Genomic DNA, 26,230 nt, shown 5'->3' with positions numbered 1-26,230 from the left:
ACTTTTTACACAAAAATATTCCCAAACTAAAGTAGACTGTTCTTTAATACTACCTATTAATGAAAGCTATTTCATCTTCATACTACAGCAACCGGGTCACCAGCAGAACTCACCCTGGTAGTGTACGTGTGTCCATCAGATCCACAGACAGTGTTGCCATGCGTCATGGGGCAAGGCTTGCACTTGGCTATGTTAGCTGGTCCAGCCCAGTGCTTCTGAGCCAAGTTCCCTTTCTTTTGTCGAAGGCTGTAAAATAAGAGACACCAGGTTTATTTGAACATGCTTGTATAAAACAGAAGAAAAAAAAAGCTTCCCTGAATAAGGCAAGGCCAGATTTTCAACAGAGCATTAATTAAAAGCTTGTGAATAAAATATAGCTCTTAAGAATGCTTCTATAACATGGCACAGTAGAGCAGGCGATCTAAAAAGTCATAAATTGGCAGGTAGTCCTAGATTTACAATACTTGGCAGCTTCATTTTGATTTATAACTACAAATGACTTCACTTAAGAATAGAATATTTTGTTGAAGTACGCAGCGTTCCTGGTGAAGCAGGCAAGCAATGTTACATCAGGTTGTATTTAGAGACAATTCACCCAGCCTCCTCCAAGTTACTGTTAAGATAGTGACGATTTTAAAACAAAACCCTTTGAAAATCATTGCAATTTATATAATGCCTATAAAAACATATAAAACAACTTTGTCACTGCACATGCCCCAGCCCTCTCCACATGCCAGCTATGGAACAGCTGTTATTCTCAGATCAATTACAGTCCCCCCAGGAATACTATAAAGCAACAGGAAGCATCTCCAAATCCACAAATGCCTTTGTACCATGGGAGTGACTGCAGTTGTCCTCAAGTCATGGACCACTCAATTATTCCATTAAAAACGTCTATGAAAAGACATCTGCTCTGAAAACTTATTGCAAAACATGTGCACTTGATTCTGATTAATAGCTCATTTTCTTGTCATAATGATCTACTTGACTGGTACACATTCAGTAATTATCACCAGCCTACTGTTTGAAGCTGATTAAAAGTTTGCTTTAGAAACCACAAGTCAATGTTACAATGCAGATTCATTTCGGCCACGTGTAACTGTTTTTCACTTGAAAGCCTTTACAAGGGAAGGCATCGCATCAGGTTTGCTGGAGACCAAGGAAAATAACTGCCATCTGTTCTTTTGCCACAGCAGAAAAAGATCGGATATAACAGTTCAGCTAGAAATACATTTCAATGTGCTGCTGAATGACTTCATCAGAGTTTGAGAAAAACATATACAGATATTTTTTAGAGCAATTTCACTACAGCTTGCAATTTGCCACACAATACTGACTCTGATGTAATGACACATTCAGCTGCTAACATAATAAAAAGTCTATTCTTTCATCTCAGTTCTAGTTTTCTTCAAGTCTAACCTTTGTCAGTGATGAATAGCACTATTAAGAAACTTGTGTCCACAGAAGGAACCTAATCATGGTATCATAAACTATGAAAATAGAAGCCCAGTATTTAAGATTAAATTTCCTTGTTAGTTTGAAGACGTTTTCTTAATGCACAGAGCAGCTTTTCCTCTTTCAGATGCATTCTGCCTTGCACAGTTACTGTTACACCATGTGCTAAATGCTGCAGATGGGTCGCTGTTTGTCTCTGAACCCCAAATACCACTCTGCAGATGTGCTCTCTTATGCTGGGGCTGCACAAACCACTTAAATTTTCCAGAGTGACTTTCCTCCAGCCTCCTTACCTCCAACAATGCTTTGTTACTAAAATATGATTATCTTATGCCCCATTTGGATACAGGCAGTGTTGTCTTTGCTTCTTGACAAGAAATTCCCTCATTCCCTACTTATAGGCCTGTACTTCTAGAAATGCACAAGCTGAGTATCAGAACAATGTTTACTGTACTACTGTAGATATTGACGAGCAGAGGCTAAGACATCTATGAAAGGCGCTGTGCTTTTTGCTTTGGAGAGTGCAGAAGGGTGCATCACAGCACAAGGACTTTTTTAACTTTTCCGACTTTGATTTCCATAATCTCAAAAGACATACCCTATTCTCTGTGTAAAATTGTTAAGAAGAAAGTTTTGGTCCTAGTTACAGGAAAAACCAGCTAAGAAATACTAAACTTGAAGAGTATAATTCAGTGTCATTGTCATCAAAGCCATTAGCTGTGAAACATGAAGGATGGAGATGAGCGACTGAACGAACACCTCATCAAAATTAAATACAGATTGAAGTTTTTAGCTTGACTGATACCTAAAAAAAACCCCCAGTCACAGGATCTTGAGGCTCCAAGTGGCAAATATAAAATACATTGTACAGCACTTCTGGACCAAACTGCATTCAGGCATTTTACCCTATAATCTTAAAAGCCCACTCTGAATGTGGCTGCTTGACCTTGTCTGCATAGCCTTACATACACCTCCCTCTTAATTTCTTTAAGAAAGATCTTGAAGGGACCTGTGTTGGTCTCTTCAAGAATCATATTGCAAAGCCAGTTTCTACTGGAAGGCTCTTCTACAGCTAATAATGTTTTCCATATTCCCATCATCACTTTAAAAAGATAAAGAGAAAGCAATTTAATTTGTCCATTTCAAGCCATTTCCGCAGCTCATCAAGCCTGGTGGCCCTTTCCATCACTTTACTGAGAGGAAAAAGAGCAAGCACAGCCTTAGGCCTGAGCTCTATTCTCACTGCAGCTGCCTTGAAGCCACAGCCACCCAGGTGTGTAAAAGCAGAGCCTAACCCTTAACTAGGAACTATAATGATTTCACCTGAGCTCAATTTGCAGTGTCTCACAGATGCTGAAGGAAACATCCCCATCCCCCTTTTAGGATCTTCTTTTGCTAATGAAAGGGAATTTATTCTCCAAAGAGAGTCATATTTAACAACAGGAGCAATTCACAGTGGAACACATCTCAAAGCATTTTATTCTATTAAAAAGTCTGCAGTTTAGAAGCATTTCATATCACGTGTGTATCAAGGCAGGGGATTGCTGCACGAACCTGCAGCAGCCCTGATTTCCGCATGTGTGATGTGATTAGCAGCACAGCACAGAAGCCATTTTGGTTCCAAGAACCAATCTGGGTTTCTAAAATGAATATGTTCTGTTGCAGCTATGGTTTTGTCAGCAGCAATAGTGCAAAAGGCCTTTGAAGTGAGTCAAAACTGATTTCTGTCAGCTTGGCCAAGTGAGCAATAGCTGAAAGTTTTAACTGCCAAAAATATAGGTAAGCACCTATTTGCCAAAGAGAGAACACCTATTTTCTGAAAGTAACCATATTTTTTCTGGATTGGTATTTTGAGAGGCTGGATAAGACTTTTGGAAGCTTTTCAATCCTATAACCCCTAACAACACATCAAACATCCACACAAACAAATTAAAACCTAGGCAAGAATACTGGCTGCCATATGCAGCCAGCAAATCCCTTCTCACTGGAAGTGCGCATTCACATAGTCTGGGAACGTGTTTTGCTATGCTAATCATCTTGTTTTAGAATAAATATATCAGGAGCAAGCCAGGCCAAAGCAAATTAGGCCTTTTTTGTTTTCTCTCCTGACAATTTATCCTACTTTAATCCTGCTTTAAGACTCAGATTTGAATGGATTTGCTACAAATCATTAGAAAATAACAACTGTGCAGGAAGAAGCAACCAGAAACTCCCCACTGGGGTAAAAGTCTGCTACATTGATAAGGACAAGAGGGGCACCTATTTTCTATACTCCAGAAGCAAATAGACACGAATATCTTATTCAAGTATTTAGAGTTATAAGCAACCTCCGCTTGCTTTTGCTTTTCAGACTGGAGAATCAATGCATGAAAAGGTGTAAGATTTAAGGAATAGTTAAGTTTTTCTTACAGAATTCAGTTTCTTTAACATTTTAATGCATAAAGAAATAGCAGAGGTTTAAAACATTCTCACTTCCACGCAGGGAGAACGTACGCTGCCTCAACTTCATTGCGCATTGCACAGGCACACTCCTTACCACATACTGCGAAAATACAGGGAGACTACATCTGTTGTGCTTGCATGGGAACAAGGAGAATGAAGCAGGACTTCCAGACGCCACCAACCAGATGCTAGGACCATGCATGTGAGCTTTCTGCACTGCCAGAAGCAAGCACCTGCACTTCCACACAGGCTTTCCAAGCACAAAGCTTTGGCAGTAGGAAGAGAGCTCAGAAGCTGCAGGAAAAGTGGCTCCACCCAAGATTTAAAGGCTTCCAGGTGCACCCTGAGGAGCCAGAAGCTGAGCCCTAATGGGAGCTGTGATGTGCAGCTGTGGCAGCCCCAGGGATGCTAATCACTGAGCCTGGTGCCACCTGGCTACTGGAGCAGGGCTGCTGCTGGCTGCGAGCATCAGCTCTTGGCACTGAGACTGCTTGCTGGGGGGGTCTGAGCTCTGCCTGTGGTTCAGCAACAGTTTGTCAAACCCACAGAACCATAGAATGGTTTGGGTTGGAAGGGACCTTAAAGCTCATTCAGTTCCAACCCCTTGCCACAGGCAGGGACACCTTTCACTAGAACAGGTTGCTCCAGGCAACTAAACTAAATGCCATGTGTCACATAAAACCACTTATCAGTCAAGCCCTATTGAAATAAAATTAAGGAGTTCAGTGCACCAAAGCAGGTACCAAGTATTTATGCTTCCTTAGAAGCTGAAAGGAGCTCTGAGAAAGAGGAAACTTTCTGAAGGTTTTCTGAAGCTGGAACGATTCACTGTGGAAAGAGTTTGAAATGTACACCCTGTACCTTCTCTATGCCTTGTGCACAGTTTGTTCTTGTCTCCCTGAAGGAAGCTTATCACACTAAAGATAAACCCAGCAGTGCCTGCCTGTTGCTATCTTTCCTTTGCATAAGCTGTTTCTCTTGTTCTTGTGGAAAAGAATGACAAAGCTGAAATTTGCCAGCGTAAATGGCAATGCTCTCTTCTCTGTTTGCATCACTTCTGTATTCTGTTTATTAGAGCTAAGAGTTTGGCCTCATTTCTATAACCTTTCATATTTTGGTAAGAGCTGTATATACCTTGTGCCACTACCAGTCTAGATATGTGAAGAGTCTACAGATATTACATTGAAAAATAAAAGGATGCTAAGGCTTGAAATTGTTTAATATGATTCCTTATTTAACATAAACACTGTAAAAGGAGAACAGAGAGATGATAAGAGTAATTTTTCTACCTAGAATTTATGCCCACACATACAAAAAATAATAACATGCAGAGCTGCCTTGTATTTCAGCATCATCCCATTGGACTTGCATCCTACCACTTGCTTTGATTTCATTATTCAAAGAAATAATTTCAACTATCTGATTGTACTAAGGCTGTTGATTACTTTCTCTTGCTGCCTTTATATCTGCTCCCTAACAGATCTGGCTTAAAAGAGCCATATGAAATAAAAGGCCTCTGCTCACTGTATTTCTGTGGATTTGCAAAGATTCTTAATGGGGCATAGTGGCGACTGGGGACCTTCTGGCAGAATGAGGCTTAGACTCTCCCACAGTAAATGGGTATTCTACTTGCATGCATGTCATTTCAAACAATGACACTGATGAGATTATACTGGGAATTCAATCTGTTTGTTGCAGGAGAGCACCAGTAGCCACAGGACTATTTGCAGGAAGCAGGCTGGACTCAAGAGATAGAGTTGGAGAGGAAGAATTTAGGGAAGTGAAATGGAAAAATCTTGACCATTGATGTGAAAGTGTATCAGGTGTCATTCCAATTAAATGAAAAATAGGTATTTCCAAGGAAAGAGGAAGAGGCAAACCTCTATTTCTTACCAACATCAAGAAGGCAGCATAAAAATACACATGGGGGAAAAACAATGTAACAGGAGGAACTTGTCAGGTATAGGGAAGGCTGAAAGTTTCAGTATAGCTTTGTGTTTTGCAAAAAAAACCCTGACACATCTCACAGGGAAAATGTCATGAAGACTCATACATGGATCCTACTAGGTCCAGCTAGCAAATAACTCCTTAAAGACAGTAAAAGGTCTTGGAACCCAGGGTGCTCAAGGTTACATGTTCTGCAAGATGAAGGATTCCTTTCATCTTCTATTTTCTTCTGCGTTTGAAAGGCACAGAGGATTTGGAAAAGCTGACATAAGATTCCAAGAACCCAGATGGCCAGAAAAACAGTCTGTTAGACTGACTGATTTGATAAAACTGCTGCAGATAATTCCTGAGATCCAGTAACACTGAAAGCAAAGAACCGTCTGAATGCATCCCATTGAGCAAGGCTGCTCAAACACCAGCAAGGTCTGTGTCTAAACAGCTGTAATACGGCACTTAAATATGGATACTCTTAAAATGCCTAGACGACTAATACTGCATAACATCAGGATCTCTCAGTACATCAGGTATCCTTCTGAGATGTTGGTACCTGACCTTACCTATTCCCATGGCAGGGAGGTTGGAACTAGATGATCTTAAGGTCCTTTCCAACCCTAACTATTCTATGATTCTATGATAAGATTGTTTATTAAGGTCATTAGAGAAGCACATGGATTTCTGCCTTTGGACACCTTAATATATAAAAATGGGGTTTGAGAGGTCTACTCAAATTCTAGGCTAACAGATTGTTGTGCTTACAGGCAATTTATTTCTGAATCTAAATTCTTGATGATTTGCAACTTTTAGACCTAATACATATGCTCCACAGCTGCATAGATACAAAAACTGGCAAGATACACAAAGGCAAAGAACCAAAAGAAGAAATCCACACAAACAGAAGATGCTGGTGTTTTCAGGAGTCATTCTGTTCTCCTGAATAAATAACACAGCTCCTAAACTCTGTGTGTTCTCATTAATTTTCATAAGAGAATTATTTTCCTTTTCATCGTTATTTTTCCACTAACATAAAAAGGAATCTCAGACACCAAACTCTGTAAAAATAAAATGAAGTGCTTTGACTTTCAAAGGAGGAGGGGAGACAGTAGGAAGTTCATAATTGAAGCTGAAATCTTCTCTCCCATTCTCCTCAGTTTGGAGTAATCGTCAGCAGCCACTTTGGAACCCTGGGTTTTGCAGGCTGTGTCAGATGCTGTAACTTGGCACAGCGTGCTTAAAGGTGAAGAGTGCAGCAAATTTAATACTTTTGTTGGCATTGGCTTTCTTTCCCTCTTTCTATGACATTTTTTTCCCTGCTACCAGAAAAGAACACTTTTATAGGGGATGAATGCACCTCCTCTCTGGCCAGGATCTGATTATTTTGATATTAATACATTATATTGATCACACCTGCCTCCTCCCACTGGCAGAACTCGCTAAGTTCTCTGATGAAGCTGAATTGCTGATGGCATGTGAGATTAGTCTGAGCTGTCACATTTGTTTGGGAAGGAAAGCTGATCCTCACTCACTCTGCCCTGTTTCATGCAATTAGACAGCTTCAAAATTGTTTTTGCTAAATCAGGCAGAGCAGTAATTTTCCACCATTTCCCTGCTACATCTCATATTTCTACTTACAATGCTGAATGCCACGCAGCTGAGTAGCTGCGCAAACAGAAAGGTGCAAGTTACTCAGTGGGGCTAAAAATTGTGGCAGGTACCTTGGCAGCATTTAATAACACCAGAAAGCTGCGGATAGATAAGCTTTAAAATGGGCCTCATTCTCAGCCAAACACAGGGTTTGGTTTAACACCATCCAAACCCCAATGTCAGACATTCAGCTTTTGGGCAATACTAAACTGTTGGGACAAACTAAAGGGTTCAAATAGGTGGCAGACCCACACCGGGATCTTTATCAGCTCTATGTCCTTCCATATGGTTTATAAATGCAGTGGCAGTAGTAGAATCATGTGCAACACATTCCTTACTTCTACACTCCAAAAAGCCCTACTGCCTAAAGAAGTGTGAGTCTGTGAGTTTTCTAAAGCAAAAAGGTTCAGAAATCTTCTTGTCACTTTGAAACTGCAGGGAGAACTCAATGACTCTCCCCAAACCAAGCATCCTTCGACAGCTCATCTGTGTTCTGCTTCATTATGTTGATTTTGCTTCTCCTAAGGCGAGTAACATGCAATCCTCACAAAACCTGACACATTGCTGGTAGGGATGAGAAAGTAATGCATTTTAAAAAATATAGTAATAATTCTTGCCCCTAAGGCACTAAACCAAATGTTTCCTTTTAAAAATGACTGCACAGGACTTCTGTTGTGTGAATACTTGCTACCATGGTACAAACAATCAGTTACAAGCTGTGCTAGCAAAATATTTGCCCCTTCTGACACATTTTATTATGAGAGGCTTATTAAATTCTCAAGAAGGCTACAGTAGATTAAGCAGTTGAGGATGTCTACAATTAGCATCGATTACCTAAGTATTCATACATGATTTCTGAATAGAATTGGCTTGTCAAACAAGACAGTTGAAAGAAAAGTAATCAATCCCAAAACCACCTCCAGAGTGTAGTCAAAATCCACTGTTCAAGGTTGGCTTAGGGAAATAATCAGAATGCAGTTTCCTATGTCAGAATAAAAAGAATGTGAGTGAAATGCATGCTAACCAAACCAGTCATAAATATTATAAGGAACTGTGTAATTTTAAAATCCCATCCTTTTTAGCATCTAAATAGGCTAATGCTCCTATTGCTTATTCAGCACTGCTGGTTTACAGAGCTCAGTACTATGAATGTCTAAGCATTCTGCTGAATTTCTCAACATATTCAGTGCTGTCAGTCTGGTTATTTGATGCTAGAGATGGAGCTCATAATATCCATACCATTCCCAGCTTCTTCAATGAGGCCATCAAGAGCATTACCCATCTTATATCTGGCTGTGTCTTAATGAAAGGTGACTAGAGCTTCAGGAAGGTTCCAAACTGATAGACAGAATTTACATAATCACATTAATTTATGATACAAACTGAATGTACATGATCCAGTCTAGAGACAGCACATGGGGAAACACACCTTCAGGTAAAATTTGAAGATGAATGCAATCAACACACTTGCAGAAACTGCAAGATATCCATTTCATGAGTTACTTCCACTGAGTTATTAAGATTTTACTTTGCTGTGATCTTGAATCATGAAGCCTTGCAGCTATGCATTACAGACCATCCGTTCTTCAAATACGTAGCTCCATAGCACCCTACCATGAAGGCTCAAGGTACCATTAAAATGCAATGTAGCTATGCATTTACACTTTAGAAAGCTTCAGCATTCAGTAGCAGCTTCCTCAAAACCATATTTTACCATGTGAAAAAGTGAGACACCACCAGTGACATATTTAGATATGCAGCATAACTTCACCTGGGACTTCTATAGTCTTTGTAAAAACAAGAGATGTAAATACTTTGCTGCTAAAGTTTAATCAGGAAGTGGTTTAGTGCAATGCTGTTGTTGGCTTAGTATGTGCCACCTTATAGTCAATCACTCATTCCCACCTGAATTTCACTTCAGCATACATTTCCCTTTGCTTATCTTGTGTGGTCAACCACATATCTATGTCCCCACCACTCTGTTTTTGTCACCTTTTGTCCTTTGTGACTTAGCTATGAAAAACTAATGGACTGAACAAGGGTCAACGTTTCTTCATCTCTAGCAACTCATTTGGACTAATCTGGAATTAACCATCTCACCCATAGAACGTGGCCACTGTTTTGATGACGTTCTTGTGAACCGAGCTCTACTCCTGTGAGCTCCCAAACAGCTTCCTCACGATTCTATTTCAATCCCCTTCTCTCCACTGTCCTACTCACTATTGATTCCTTGTGCCTTATTCCTATTCTTGTCATTTCATTCCACCATTTCTTTGCTGCTACGGTGGAAATACAGGGACTGCAGTATATTTTTTTCAGTGCAGATTAATCTTATTCTTTTTTTCCCCCTACATTGCAGCCTTTCTCCATAGAGCACTTTTCTCCTGTCAAAAGCTACTGTCTGTCTGTAATCTACCTTCTGCCTGACTCACATCCCTCTCTGCTGGCGCTGGTCAGCTTTTCAAAGGAGAATTTTATGAAATTGTGAAGGAATTGCAGTGCTCTTTCCTACTCACTGCTGTATTTAACCATTTGGAATCCAGTCTTTCTGCCTGACCACTATGCTCTGACCTCCTCCCAGCTAATCTCCTTTTCTTCTCACTTTCTTCCTCCCACCTCTGAAGCTTTCTCCTGCTTCATTCAACCTCAAAAATGCAGTCCCATGGAGAAGCAGTTATTTCACCCACTTTTAACTATTCTTTCCACTTCTGCTAGAAAGTGTCATATTAAGTATTATATTCTCTGTAGATGGTCCCTCAATATCATTTTGGTGCTTCACCTGTAATTGTCTTGTCCTTTTACCTTTTTACGCTTGAATTCTCGCTAGTCTGAGAAACTTTGTAAGTGTCTTTCTGGTTTATCCTTCTATCTCTTTGTATTATTATTGTGATTTCTTCTTGGGAACGTCTTGTTCATATTAGAAGTTCACTATGTCAGAACCAAGCTTCTTCTCACATCAGCTTCTAAATTTTTAGGCCACTGTTTCCCTATCATGACATTTATTATCTGGACTTACTCTTTAGCTATAGCCATTCTTTCCCAAATGCAAACCATAGCAAATTATCCTTCTGCTTTCCACTACGTCCAAGAGGAAAATATCAATAATTTAGCTATGGTCATACATTGTCTTCCTAAAATCCTTCTAGATCACCTGAACAATCATTCTCACATTTGCTTGTTTACAGTCTATTCATTAACTTTCAGTCTGCACACTGCTTAAGATACAAAATGTACTTTTATCTTTAGACCTGTCACAGTTCTAGGTCTTTATTAAATAATATGTTGGGTGAGGGAAGGAGATATTTGCAAAGATAGAATACAGAAAATGAGCTTGTTTCTTCCCAGAATTGGAAAGTAATTTTACATCTTTTGCAGGAGCCCAGTGCTGGTTAAATCCTACTCTCAGGGTTGTAGGAAAGCAGCTGTAATGCTCTAATGGTCCTTATATTTTTCTTACCGTTTAGAATATAGCAGAGAGGTGAACAGGTAAACTGGAGTAATCACACCACTGAATGTCAGGAACACTGAAACCTCAGCTTGTGTTTTCTGACCAGCAGTCTACAGAGTATTTATCTCGCCTTGATCATGATCCTAAGGTGTCAGTGACAGAGCTCTCTACTCAGTTGTGAAGAGGGCAGGGTTTTCATTTCAGCACTCAACATATGGCTGGTGTGCTGTCACGGGCTGGGTGAAAGTCATTATAGAATGAATAGTTCTTACTCTGTTTCATCACAAACTAGAATACAAGTTTCTGAAAGGACTATGAAGCTCAGTGACACAGCACAGTTCAAAATGAAGCAAGAATTCCTGAACTAACAAAGGAACTAATTAAAAAAACCTCCTCAGACTTGAGCTCTACCTTTGCTAAGATAAAATATTGTTGCAAATGAAAAATTTATGCACAGATAAAACATAGGAGCTCAAGAAATTAACTATGGATGAGGTGCTAAGCAGGAATGACCGCGGCGTAATTCAATTTGGCAGTCCTGGGCTTCAGGTAAACTGGATTAGCCAAGACTAGAAAAATCTGTCAAAGGACTTGAAAGAGATTTAAAGCCAGATGACTGACCAGAATAATGGCGCATGGCATTACAATGTAGGGCAATGAAGAATGGACAGACTAATTTATACAACGAAACTATATGTCCTTTCTGTACAACACAGACCATCAATTTAAATGCCAATAAGGGACAAAGAAAGGATTTGTAAAGGAGAGGAAAGAAAAAGTAGAGGACATTGAAGTTTCCGGTGTTTCTATTTGGTGAGTCATCTTCTGAGCAAGGCAAGAAACCGGATGCTAGACTAGAGGAGCAGGTTTCATTCTTTATTCAGGTTTTCAACTCTTTTTAACTAACCCTATTCTCTTGGCTTCTTAACTCATTGACAAAAATGAATGAAAAACCCTTACATTATGCTTCACTACTAAAGGTTAATGAGTCTTCTGCAGCTGATGATCACTGATTATAGCAACCAACTAATTAGAATGTTTGCTTTCATAAAAGAAGATGTGGTGATCAAAGCTAGAGGCTAACTCAGCAAAGCAACATTCCTAACTGTCACTCCCCATACATATTAAATAGCATTTTCCTAGATATCATCATAATGAAGCAGTGACAGAGTTACAATAACAAAACTAGCATATGCAAACCATATTAGGTCTTACTATACTTTACCTAGTATGAATGTGGATGATACAAAGACAATTCTCTTCAGCAGCTGCACAAATATAGATTAATACCTGAAATACAGCATAGTCATAAGCCATAATAAAGGACACCTGAACAGGAAGAAGCAAATGTTGACTAGTTGAAATCATTCCTGGGAAAATGGTTTTCTATATCTGGAAAATGCTGAAGGCAAAAGGAGCTAATCTTGGCAAAATGTTTTCCTTACCAAATTCAGAGTTATTTGCTAGTTTATATTCAAAGGCTTTTTTATATTAAAATGAAACTTAGACCAGAAGTTGTTAAAAAAGAAACTTCAAAATCAAACTGAAATATTTCAAGGGGAGATGAACAAAGGCCTGGAGCAATTTGGCTGGACTTTATTTTATATTTAAACTAAAACCTCCAGATTTGTGAAATGATAAGGAAATGGTTTCTCACCCATTCCAATAAAGAATACTAATAAACTGATTTAATGAGAGTGATTAGAGCACATTTATCCTCTGTATTTTATGAAGCCTTTTGAGATTGATACAGTTGGAAAACTCAAAATTATAAGACAAAAAAAAGATGAAATAGAAGAAGTGCCAAAATTGCAACATAATCTGAAGTCTTAACCCTGTGTTCTCCAATAGTAACTTCAGAACAGTCACTTTTGTATCTTTGCGGTAAATTATAAACATCTTAAATCTGAGTGTGAGCAAAGTTGTTAATGAAAAGTTGGCAAAGATTTCTGTGCACAAGTGAAATAACTTTGTTCAAGTACCTTCTCCAGAACTTTTGCAGAACTATTCCCTTCTAGTGGACTGTGCTACATGAAGAATTTACAGATGATTGATTTACTTTGGGTCAAAACTGGGATGGCAGCATAAAGTTCCTCTAATCCAAATACTAACTCCTGGGACAGTTCTTCCTTGACTCTCTTCAAATGACGGCTGCACAATAAGAAGTGTAAAGTAGAACAGATTCAGTGTAGAAAGAAAGATGAGAAAAACCAAAAGATGAGAATATAGATTATGCCAGAGGACAAATAAAAATACCTAAAAAATAAAAAGGAGATAAATTCTATTAGTGAAAATAATTGGGATCCCAATGAGCTGCACAGCATAATTTGTAAGGAATATATGTAAGATTTGCTGTACAGCATGATTTCTAAGGTATATATTTAAGATAGAAGGGCATATTTTCCTTTTTCTGAAAAGTAACATGTTTTTGAAGTTTTACAGGGTCGTAAAAGAGCCTCAAGGTACAAAACCTGTTCTTTATTTTAACAGTGCATTATGCTGTACAGGAGCATGTTTATTCAGATATGTGAGATAACATAAGCCTTCATTAAAAGACAAAGGAATTTCTTTTCAAATCTTCTAGGCACAGAAGAATACAGAGACTCTCAGAGAATATTTATTACATGACAAACGAAAGAGTTAAATTATATTATAAGCAAAACAGTGCTGTAGTTGGAGTGATTGCATCACTAAGTGTTCATGAGATTATTTCTGCAGAATCCTGCAGGTCTAGTAACAAGTCCTCAGAACACTCTGAAGCATCTGCTTTTCCCTGGAAAAGTATGAAGAGAGGTAATGATAGAAATTGCCTATTCAGTATGCACAGAGACTTCTAAGTAAAAAAGGCTAGCTAAGGGCTCTTGGCAAAGTCTGCTTTGCAATAGCCTCTTATTAAAGATGCTGTTCTTCCAGAAAACGGAAAAGAGAGTGGGATTTTTTTTGGCATTTATGAGAAGACCCAGGCAAACGATTTTATCTTTTAGAAATCATAATCCACTATGTTTCATCTCTACCATTGTAGAAATAAAATATGAAATCAGCAATGATAGATCACTTCCAAATAATGAAAAGAGGAGAGAAAATGTCTCTGGATACTTTTCCAGGAGCAAAGCCATACTCTGTCTTTTGAGATAATAATGAAAGAAAATAATGTCTACTTTTCTCTAGGTACAAGTGGTAATTGAATCCTCAAGTCATTTGGGGGTAACTGTATACTATAGACTCTTCACAACCTTAATATGAAATAAATTTGTCATACCATCAAGCGAGGATGCAGCGATTGTATCAGTCTGATTTTACAGACTTCTTAAAGTTGGAGTGAATTTTTACCCTTCTGTTAACAACAGCAGTACAGACTCAGTAGAGCTTGAGGCCCAGTTGAGTGCAACCAGGCTACTGAGTGAATTTTGCATAACCAATAAAACATTCATTGGGTCAGACATGGACAGATACCACTTTGAAAGCACAGTGACTAGGGCACTCACCTAGGCTGATGAGACCAAATCCCTTCTCTGGTTAGCACCAAGCAAAAGGACTAAAACTAACAGACTTTCAGGGAAAGCCATAAAGAAAAGCCAATAACCACTTATCAGAAGATCCAGGAGACATTTCTACCTGAATGACAAGGCTCTTTTTCACATTCTACATTCAAAGTCTCTTCACTATCCTGCTCACATTTCTGAGGTGAGAGACTTTCTTGTCAGGAACTATTCTTTACATTCCTAGGAAATGTGTTGTAGAATTGACAGGAAAACCACTTTGTCAGAAGGCTCCAGAACGTATCTACTCAGTATGGAAAGCTGAAAACTTGTTTTCATTTTAACCTCATTTCTGTTTCCAGTTCCTCATAATGTTCCAGTGTTAAAAAACATCTCAGCAGGGAACTGAGTGCAAACTGAGGCTCCAAAGACTATGCAGATAATTCTACAAAGTTAAGAGCTAATCCAAGAACATTAACTCCCCATTTTAAGTACTGTTATCTAATGGCAATATCTGATTTCATAGAGGTGGCAGTTTTACACTGGCTGCAATACAAGTTTTCTTTTCCTTTTTTTAAAATATATTAATTAAAGTAGGAAATAACTCTGGAATCTGCTGGAAATTTTGACTTTTTAAATTGCTATCGCTGAACATTCTGTATTTGCAATAAATCTTACAGGATTTCACTGTTAAAGTAGAGAACATAAATCCAATAATTGATAGCAAAAAGTAGGCTGGATAATTCTCTCTCAAGTAATTTGAAAACTTGTTAATCTTCATGCCCTTGCTATTCCACAAAGATTTAATAGCACAGATCCTTAGAAATGTTTCCTGGTAATTATGCTTCATTAATGTAACAGAATCTATCATGATACATTTGCTATTTATTTATTTATTTTAGTCAGTTCTACACTATTGCCAGTTAAGTGTCTTAAAATGAATATACAGTCCTTGATAAAATATGTACCACTGAATTTACAGATGAGAAAGGAGAATATGGAGCCTCCAAACATAAAAATTACCCCACTGGCTTCCAAATCTACAGATATGTAATTATGAGATGGGCTTTAATCAGTTGATATATTCCTGTTGAGGAGTTCAGCATCATCTCATGAAATGCCTGCTCCAAGCCTCCAGAACATCAGATCCACTGGGTCAAATTCTGACAGCTGTGTGGTTCTGAAATTATAACTCTTTAGTGTTAAGGAGTCATAAAGGGGCCTGGTATGAGAGAAAATTTGATCTTTTGACTATTGGTGCTGGGAATTTAGCACAGACTTTCATAGCACATACAAAAGAGGAAGAAGAACGAGGGGAACAGCGCAAACCACAAGAGAGAATTTCCTTTTTTTCCTTATTGGGTTTTGAAGTTGAAATATTTGATCACCTCTTCCAATTACTAGAGAGATCACACAAGCGTTTTGCATTGGCAATATGGACTGTAATTACAACATAGTGTTTCCTTCCTTGACTCCCTTAAAAAAGCCTGGCTGCATAGTAAGACGCATAAAGGTATAACACAAAAAATATCATGGCTTTTTCTACCCATCTTTCTAAAATGCAGAAGATGCTCATGGGAATGAAATTATCATCTATTTTAAGATCGGTTTAAACTTAGAAACACAGGCAATATTAATTTCAAATGTGTGCGAAGGTATTACACTTTTTGCCTAATAAGTTAATGGCACAATATTGTCTTTCTATTGTTAATTTTAAGTGGCACTGTGACACCTGAACAGATATATTGAAAGAAGAGAAATATTTTGGGTTGATTTCTATTCATCATTAGCACTCTCTGTGTATAGAGCTTTAAACAGACAGCACTTTGGTGGCTCCTGTCCATAAATAATGTCATTTGTGGTTCATTGGTTGAATTAATCTGATATAAAATGACTAAATTGAGAATCTGTAGGTTGAGGTCTTGATGAGTTCTGGCAGAGCACTAAGCAGGCAATCATAAGCTTATTAATGAAAAGAGAAGGACAGAAACTGAATTATTAAAGAAGCAAGAAGTAAGAGATTAAAAGTTAATTTTGATAACATAACTTGCACCAAATAAGAAAATGATTGATGCAAGAAGCTCCTTTTTACTGTTTTCATATGCTGCTTCTTTCAAGAGAGACATTAGATGGAACTGCATGGCTGCAAAAGGGACAAAATACCTAAGAAGACTTTTTCCAACTTCTTGTATTAGCCGGCATTCATGCCTTTGTTGCTAATCTAGTTTGGAACTGGCAAACTTATGTCTTCAAAGTATAAGTTTTTTGCAACCTTTAAATAAAAAATGAAAGATACTTGCTGATGCTCAGCATGGTCTTGGATATGGCTTCATCATTTTTCTTAGTGAAGTTTTGGGACTGAAATGATGTTGAATGAGATAGGAATTTCAGCAGAACTCTGCAGAAAACTACTTCCACGATCAGAGGAGGCAGTTTCCCACCCAAAAGAGCCCCAGAGATATGGTGGGAAGCTGTGACCTAGCCAAGGCAAGAGATGCGAAACCAAGACTATGGCTTAGCTCATTAGACTTTTAGCCTGTTGTTATCAATGACTTTCACTAGGGCTTTAGAAGCAATAACAGAAAAATCTCAGAATTGTAATGGTAAAATATGGACCTGTTTTATCAACAACAAAGATCAGTCTTCGGTAGGTTTAAAAGTTACATATGTTAACTGTATCATAAGCAAGAGACATGACTGTAAGCAGCAAACTGACCAACATCAAATAAAACATATAAACTAAAGCAGTATTTTTGAGTCCTAATGTGTAAATTCTATACCAAATACATTGTCTGTAATATTCTCTGCAATTTGGATATATTATGCCATTTATCAAAAGGCCCATTTTAAAGTGCTGCACATTTAATACTTTTTCCAATATAATGGGATGTTGGAAAGTGAAGAAAAGCTTTAATAAAATTCCTTCACTGTAAACATCAGTGTCGATCTTACAAAAGCAGTCCTTTTAAAAAGACTTTTCCACTGAAAACATTGATGTCCTGGGGCTTCTACAGCAAAAACCAGCAATAAATTTAGAATCTGCAGCAAACAGATTACTGCACAAATACAGAATCATTTTCAGAGCATTGGAGGTCATTTGTAAACATTAAATAATAATTTCTGACTGACTGGATTACTCAACAAATTTAAGATAGGGAAAACCAGCAAAAATACAGACACATATTAAATACTATTACCAGTTTGCTTCCAGCAATTCTATGGTTAAGAAATTCAGCATACAGAAAATACAGAGTGTGAATTAGGAAATACATCCTTAATACACCCTTAATACATCCCTACCACAGCCCATTAAACACAGAAATATTGTAGATTCCAAGTTGTGTGAGGATTAATGTAAGCATAGAGAAAGTCAGCCAGGAGCTCAAGGTGAAAAACCATGCATGGGACCTACAAGGCCAATGGTCAAATGTAGTCCTTCTGACAGGTATACAGAGAGCCTGCAGAACTGTGCTTTTGTCCCACATCTAAATATACCTACCTGTTTGTCTTTTAGTAATAGTGATAATGATGATGTGTTAAAGTTATTTGACAAAGCATTGAAAAGCCAAGAATTACCCAGCTACTCTGTGCAAAACCTAATGTCTTCTTACAAGACATGTTCACAAAGGCAGTGAGTCAATTCATTTGTTCATTATTCATTTGTTGGCAAATCTCTTGACATTTGCTAAGCAGATGACATTTATACCAATCACTGTTTTCATTGCTTGCTCACTTCAGAGTGAGCAAGAGAAGCTTTCTAAACAACAAAAAAGACAACATCCCTTATGTCATAAACTGATCACGAGAGCCAGGAATAGACAAATGCCCTAGAAGAGATGACTGAACTTTTAACTCAGCCTTATTCCAGATATCTCAAGGGAAACAGCTTTTGGATGCTAACTTAGTTTTGGATGCTAGCTCCTGGCAAGTTGGTGAGAGCTGTATCAAGAGGCTTATATATGATCAATTCTGCAGTCAACAAAAGAACCCACTGAGATAGTAAAACCATTGAAGAACATTGTGTTGCCCTTATTTTATGTTTAATATATTTAAGCTTTCCTGATGGCTTGTGTTCCCTACGAATCTGCTGCACAAAGTTAAATTCACATATTAACTTTCAGATATGCATTTTCCACCATTATACATTTAAGTTTCACAATGGTCAGATCTCAGAGCTCTAAACACTGAATTTTATATATAGTTTCTATTTAATGCCCATCTAGGTATGTCACAGTTATTTCAATCTCCCTCCTCCCTATCCTTTTGTTATCATATTCATAAAAAAAGGTTTTGCTCAGAGAAACGTAATCTTGGCTATTGTATGTATGTTTCTACTGAAGACAAAGGAGATATATAATGCTATGTAGAAATCCTTGAAACAGCAAATCGCACATTTTTCTGGCATATGTATCAATCCAGAGATGCACAGAACATCAAAGCCAGAACTGTCTTCCAGAAAGCCCAGCTGAAAGCCTACCTGGAATACAGAATTCCAAATTGCAACTATTCTACCAGGGCTCATGGAAGGACAAATACGGGTTTAAAGCAGGCATGGATAGAACAGGCACTTAGAAGAGGGGATTAATATAAGAAATAAAGATTAGAATCTTAATAAGCAGTGACTCAGAGAGAATATAATACCTAAAGATGTGTAAAGAGTTTAAACAGAAAGAAGACAAAGTGATAATTTTGGGTTTCATTCCTTCACTGATCTCAGCATCAAGCCCAATAAGCTCTGCTACAAAGGAAAACTGCGACATTCAAGAGAAATGTTTTCTTTAAGAGAGCTTTCTTGTAAAAAAAGAAGCCTGGCAAAACCACAGGTCATGATTTCCAAATAAATACTGAGGACCCAATTAGGAAAACTGCTCAAGTTTTAGTTGGATTCAAATAAATTTAGTCTGTATATTACCAGGTTCCTAACCAGAAAGGTTGAGATGCTAAGGATTCTTCTAAACGGAGTAGAGGGGGCAATAAACCTTATTATCTTTAAGACAGAACTTGGCTGGCTAATGAAAAAGTTTATATGATACTGTTGCAGAGGAATTGGACTTAATGATCCAAGAAGTCACTCCTAGTCCATTTTTATATACTTCTAAAAGCGTACAACTAGAAATACTATGAACAAGAATATTACAAAGCAGCTTTCAACCCATTCCATAATATTATCTTTATATGCACAAACTATTTATGTTAATTAAAGTGCAGAAGATAACAGGTTATTTTCTTATTCTATTAAATATAATAACTTTCTGATTATAACAAAGGTACCCAGAGGTATCGAGGTGGTTTTCAATCAGTGCTCTGATACTGGTCTAAAAGGAATTACACAGCAGGGGAATGTCTCAGTAACCATTGTGTTTCCTTTTGTGCTCACAGCATCCTTATGGTAAAGTAGAGCACAGTAAGATAGGAGCTGCAGCACAAAAGACAATGACCTTAGCAGTAAGACATTCACCCCAGCAGCCGGGCTCTTGGTGACTGTGAATAAAATAGAGCAAATTCCCTGTTGATAGCAAGAACAAGTTCATCCATTGCTGTTGCCAAAGCAGAGATGAGGGCTACACATGCTAAACTCCATTTTATAAAAGAGCTACGCACTATCATGTATTATAAAAATTACTCATGTCCAATGGGAGACAGTCACCTTGCACTACCCTAATGAGCTCTAAAGCTGATGAAGCATGACTAGCAATAGGTTACCAGCTCTGGGAAGGGTAGTGCAGAGTGCCTAATTGGCCTGGGGATGCAGAAAATTTCGCATCTAGGCTATCGGTGACAATCTTCTACCATGGGAGGTATCTGTGCTCTGCCTGACCATACTTTAACAAGTCTACATTCTTTTGTGGAAGTCTGAAAATGCATGGAAATGCCAAAATGCCCAGCACAAAACTTGGGCACTTTTTGCTTTGAGTCAGGAACTGTATTCAAATTCAGCTTTAAAAATGACTGCGGTATTTAAAAGCCAAAGAACATGGATCATTCCTTCTACATGTCTGCTACTATTCAGGGGCCTTTTACCTCTGAGTTTTGAAATACAGAATCACAGAATCCCAAGGGTTGGAAGGGACCTCAAAAGATCATCTAGTCCAACCCCCCTGCAACACAATCTACTGCTCAGGAAAGCCAGAAAACAGCCTAAAAGGTACAGGAAGTCTTGTCTATTGAGGGGAGAGACCAGAGCCAGCTTCCTCCTAATAAATGGAAGTGCAGAAACTCCTGGCGGCAAGTAGGTCACTCTCATGACTCAGAACAGAACTAGCTCATCATCTTGACTGATAAAAGCTAGTCCCTCCACAGACTTTCCCTACAGTCTCTTTAGTTAAAAGCAATTTACCTTAGGCAGAGTTGAAAATGAGAAATGGACCACTTGGAGAATGAGTCCTGCAGTTTACAGATTATCCTGTTCAGTAGAGTAATATCTGCTTTTAAAACCAGAGAGGGCTGTTCCAACATTATAGCATCCTTGGACTGAATCCCAGGCTGTTAAAGATGCAGACTGACTTGGAGGAAAAGTTATTGACCTTTGGGAATTCATGCTTAGATTGCCATTTTCATAATCAAAATCTTAAAAATAACTGGAACAGGAATAAAGGATAGAGCCAGACTCATGTGTTGTTCTCTTTTAATATTCAGTGGTCCCCTTGAGCGCTTGTAGATTGATGGCACATCATACCACGTGCTCTCCGTCTTATTAAAAGGCAACTTAGCCCACACAGGAAAAACAAACATTCCTGATTTCCACGTGTCTGCTGCAAAATCCAAAGCCTTTGCACTGTACCAGAGGCATGCCTTTGGTGTCAGGCAGTCCAGAGATGAAATACTTTTAAAAGCTTTCATGTTTTCTCTAAGGACCGTGCGCAACACTTGCACACCACTTGCACATCACACTATGTTCCGTACTCGGCTGTGACCTCAAAGCCCCCTTTCTCTCTTTGATTTTCCTGTATTCTCATTTATTTTTCTGGACAAACAACACGAGCTACAGTTAAACTGTGCAATGTACCACAGGTGATTAGGTATCAGAAAGAGTAATACTCTGTCAGAGTAACGCACGATAGCTTACAAATTACAAAAAGAAAAGCCATTTACTCCATCCTGTTCATGTCTAAAGCTTTCATTCATAGAGGATTAAAACAATTCTCCAAGATTTCTGTCAGAGGTACCCTTGGGAATAACAAGCCTAAACTATGGCAGTTTCCCCAGTACAATATATTTGTTTGGGAAAAAAAAACAAACCTAATGCAACCTCTTGTTTTGTTGTGTTTAATCAAATATTTCAACGCTCCTTCTTCAGAAGCAAAAATCTATGCCAGTAGATTAGAGAAATCAATGCTCAGCATTCAAGGTGGATGAAATGTTTTGCATTAAACCATTCTTTTTACTAGGGAAACCTCAGATTTAGTGACCCCAAAATACACTTTGCAGAGGGATGTAAATATTGTTGTATTATCTGGAAAAAAGATCCAACACATTAGAAATGGTTTTATTTTTTTCTATAAGAAAAGTAAAAAGATTTTCTTTTTGCTCTGAACTGGGCAGTTTCCTTCCCTGAATTTTGAAATATTAATAAACAATTCCTCCTAAAGAAACCTGCAGTAATAATTAACTCTTAACTGTGGAATTCATCCCAAACTTGTGAAAAATTCCACTGAAACAAGGGGAACACAAAATCACAAAATGGAATTTATAAACCTTTAGAATTAGTTTTAAGCAATGTTAAGTTCAATGGCTTTGTAACAGTAGCAGTGGAAAATTACTGAGGTGCATAATACATAGAAAAAATAGAGTACAGATAGAGAACATACTGGCACAAGAGAAATCGTTATAGTTGATGTGGTCTTAAGAAAAACAGTCTAGAAAAACAGGACGCAGGGATAAGGAGTATCTGGGAATAGCAGGTGTCCGGGATAGGCTGCGGGTAAACTAACTGATAAGTAGGAGGATAGGGGGATTATTATGTCTCTGGTGCTAGCGAACCAATTAAACTGGTATAAGCATCTACTGCACATGCTTCAAAGGCTGCCAGAAGTGATGAAGATTGTTGGAAGAAGTAAACGACCCTCAGAGATCACCACCACAATTCTGTACGCATGCGGGGAGCTTTCTGGAAAATGATGTAATCCATACGTAGCCTCATGAATATGTATGTGTGCCCAGGGACTATATAAGGATGGCTTGTGTAGCAATAGGGAGACACACGTTAGGAGGAGTTATCCCCTGTGTCTCCCGGTGCTGCAATAAAGAATACCTGCTTGTCAGCTTGAAAACTTTGTTGGCAAGTTTGTTCCTGGAGTTTTCTCCGAATCACCACGGATGTGAAAAATGATTTTGATATTTATGTTCTCTGCATCCACTGCACACATTAACAATTTAATCTTCATAACAATATTATAGAGCCTTATTATCCTAAATTATTGAGCTGAGTCCCACATCTCACCATTAAAGTTACAGGAGCCTGTTACTCCATGAAGGACTCAGTGTCCCAGAACATACTGCCTACCCAATGCTGCCTACCCAAGATGGATGAACAAATGGTGTTCCACGGCAGCACTGTCAAAAATAACTGCATTTTACCTCTGCTAAGACTAACTAATAACTGAAAAAACATTATTTTTACAATAGGTTTTCCAATTTTTCTGCATATTTTTCACTGTTTTGCATCTGCCACCTTACAGAAAAGCAACAAGACTTCAGTGAAAAGGGAGAAATCACCCTATTATGAAGGCACATTCCTTCCCTCTTCATTTTAGCCCAAACTGAAAGAAAAGTAGCGATTTGCAGAAAAGATGGAAGCAATAAAAGCTTACTAGAAACACTAGTTGGATAGTCTCCATGGAGAAAGCAAAGAAATGATTAAACTACACAGTGGTCTTGTCCTGTTATGGTCTGGGTTCTTCTGTCTTCTGCTTGGGGTAGTCCTTTCAAGAAATCATGTATAAGTGAAATGCGCACAGTTAACATTGATAAATAAACCACCAGGAAGCTGAACAATGTTCTTTTGTAAAGATCCCTCTGGGATATGTTTTTTTTTCCTGAGTTGTACTTAAGGCACAAATGAGCAACCATTATTTTTTTGAATCAGCATGAAAATGAGCAAGGGACTAGGAAAAAGCTATGAACACAGCAAGGCTAATTGGGGAGCAAGCAGATGTTATTAGTAGATCCAAAGAGAATTAATCATCTCCCAGGTTTGGTTCTACACAACAGCTCATGCAGATTGTTCACATATTCAGGTTTTAATAAATATTACCACATAAATCATGCAGAATTAAGCATCACGAGCTTAAAATCAAGCCCTCCCTCACATCTTTCAGGCCACTGAGAACGTGGGAGTCATGTTTTCAGCACAAGAAGATGTTCCCCCAGAGGAGCCTTTGGTGTTGTGCCAACTTTCATTAGCATTTAGCAAAGCAAGCAGGAGAAAACACAGATATGCATGAGTCAGAGGAGAGCAAAACAACAGGGTTAGGGTTTATAGGCCCTATATTCAGCGCATTTTAAAAGGTAGCTGTTGATCCAGTGCATAGACACTGAGGAACAGCAGTGTTTAAAATCCTTGCTTATGTGCACAACTTTTCAGTAAATCCCTGAAAGTGCATTTGCTGCGGTCAAAGACTGCACTATAAAGCTCCCAAGCACTTCTCGAAAGCAGATGGGTCACTGGCATTCTTGCAAGTATTAATTTTCCTCATTAGCGAATCCCCTTTTGGATACAATATAAAACACACAAATAGCACATAGAATAGCAGTGGTGTGAAAATGCCCGGTTTCACATATGGGGATGGTTTACAGAACTTGTTTTAAACAGGGTCCTTCCTCACCGGAAATGGTGTGCCAACAGCAGGATTTGTGGAGCAAGAGAAGGAGATTTGTCTCTTCATTGTGGTTAAGTGTAAGTGCCATCACTGTCACGCTGGTCAGCCCCAGCTTTTGATAGGTAATTTAGAAGAACAGATGTTTTATCTGGGAACATGTCCAGATCTTAAAAAAATTCATGAGGAACTCAGTAGTGGCCTCTTGTGCCAGCAGCAGCAGCCTCAAAAGTAATGAAGAAATACCGAGTAAATAGCTGGATTTCTAAGTCACAGCAGAGAAGCAGCGACGTTGCTTGATTACCTTTATGAGTGACATAGGCTGCAGTGATGAACTAATTGGTGATTGCCAGTTAAATGGGCTGAACAAAGCTGTAAACCCTGGGCATGTTAATATGCCCATTATATTTTCATCAATCCTCTTTTCTCATTCTGTTCTTTTCAAAAAAGCCCAGGAGTGACATCTTTCCTTCCCATCAGCTGCACTCACAACACCAGCAGAGACAAATGGCATCAAGCTTTACAGGACTGCAAATGTATGAGAAATCTGTGAGAGATTAACTACTGCATTTCATGCAAAACTGAACTAATAACGACTTCTCCTCATAGATCATGTTCAAACTGAAAGGGGTTTTAATCCATACAAAAGATTCTGTAAGGCTTTAACGGTAGTCCAAGGACTATTAAGCATATAAGAAGGTACTTTGAAATTTATCTTTTTCATGCTCTTCAATCACTGCTCAGTCTTGCCTTTTCTCTTAATGCCCTGTCCAATTTGTACTGGAAATACCTTAGAGAATGTCCTGACAAAACACTATTATAGAATCACAGAATAGTTGGAGTTGGAAAGGACCTTAAGGATCACCTAGTTCCAACCCCCTGCTGTAGACCATGGGTTTCTGTCTGAAACACCTCTTGGACATCTTCTCCCTTATCTTCAAGACCAGCAGTGCTCACCAAGTGACTGGGGAAGTGAGGAAGAAGAGGGAAGGAGGGGACTGACCAGGAGGGACCCAGGCTGCCCCTGGGGTATGGGGCTTCCAGAAGGCTTCTTTGCCACCCCTGAGATAAACCCCCAGGACCAAACCCACCAACACTGTAAGCTGCTCTCCCACGAACCCCATCCCAGTGCCCTGTCAGGGGATCCCACACCCAGCACCAACACATCCATAATGGGCAGGATCAAAGCCACTGCACTCTGAAATATGTGACAGCCATGCTGTCAGATGTTAAAGTCTTACTATAAAGGCATGAGACTGAACGCCTTGGAGGCTGAGTTAGCCATCATGGAGCCAGGGTTTGAGTAAATCTAAAATAACAAGCTTCCATTTAACTCGATTTCATACGCTGTTATTGTATTCCTGCAGTGGTTTAAAAAGTGCATATCCCAGCACAAAGGAAACAAAACGGGAACGACACTGCATTGTCACTGTTGAATTCAAAGTTAGCTACACTATACCTGGAAAAATCCAGCTTCCTTGTGCTGCAGCAATTCAGTGGGCCAGTTAATCAGGTGCTGCAAATCAGCGTAACTCTGTCTGGAAGCCTCAGCAATAACACAAGATGTTGCTCTCCAGATTACTTTTTGCTGAGCCTACATGCTTTATAAAGCCACTACAGCAAGTTGATAATGATGCATGAAATGAAAAATCCTTCTGAGCATACCCAAAAGCACTGTGGATGTGCAAAGCAATCGCAATGGTGCTGTGTTCTTTGATGGTTCTTACTACACATATGTCCACAATAACATATCCAGGCTTTCACTGGTTTTAAATAGGTGCAGCTCCACCTCTTGTAGTGCGTTTTACTCCTGATTAACACAGGCCTTAAATATGAGTGGAGTCAGACATACAGCAATATTCAGGCCAGGCCCAGAAAAAGGAATGGAATGTCATGGGACTAAAGATGAAAACCATTAGTGGTGCCACTCCAGTGATTCAAAGCAGCAGAGGATTTGGCCTAGTTACTTTCCTCATTGCCATGTCCACCCTCTGAGGCAAGGG

The 26,230-nt window shown here is 38.7% G+C and overlaps 1 protein-coding gene across 1 annotated transcript in view; it reads right to left on the bottom strand.

The window, feature by feature from the left end:
• Nucleotides 1–26,230, bottom strand: part of SPOCK1 (SPARC (osteonectin), cwcv and kazal like domains proteoglycan 1) — a 287,013-nt gene that overhangs the window by 92,837 nt on the left and 167,946 nt on the right. The window contains exon 5 of the mRNA XM_031047384.2: nucleotides 114–246. Within this exon, the coding sequence (XP_030903244.1) occupies nucleotides 114–246 (133 nt within the window). The remainder of the gene's footprint in view (nucleotides 1–113; nucleotides 247–26,230) is intronic.

The sequence above is a fragment of the Melopsittacus undulatus genome, chromosome 10 (assembly GCF_012275295.1).
Source record: "Melopsittacus undulatus isolate bMelUnd1 chromosome 10, bMelUnd1.mat.Z, whole genome shotgun sequence".
NCBI classification, from domain to species: domain Eukaryota; kingdom Metazoa; phylum Chordata; class Aves; order Psittaciformes; family Psittaculidae; genus Melopsittacus; species Melopsittacus undulatus.
Note: the sequence above shows the minus strand (reverse complement) of the source record. Positions and strands in the feature narration are given on the sequence as shown.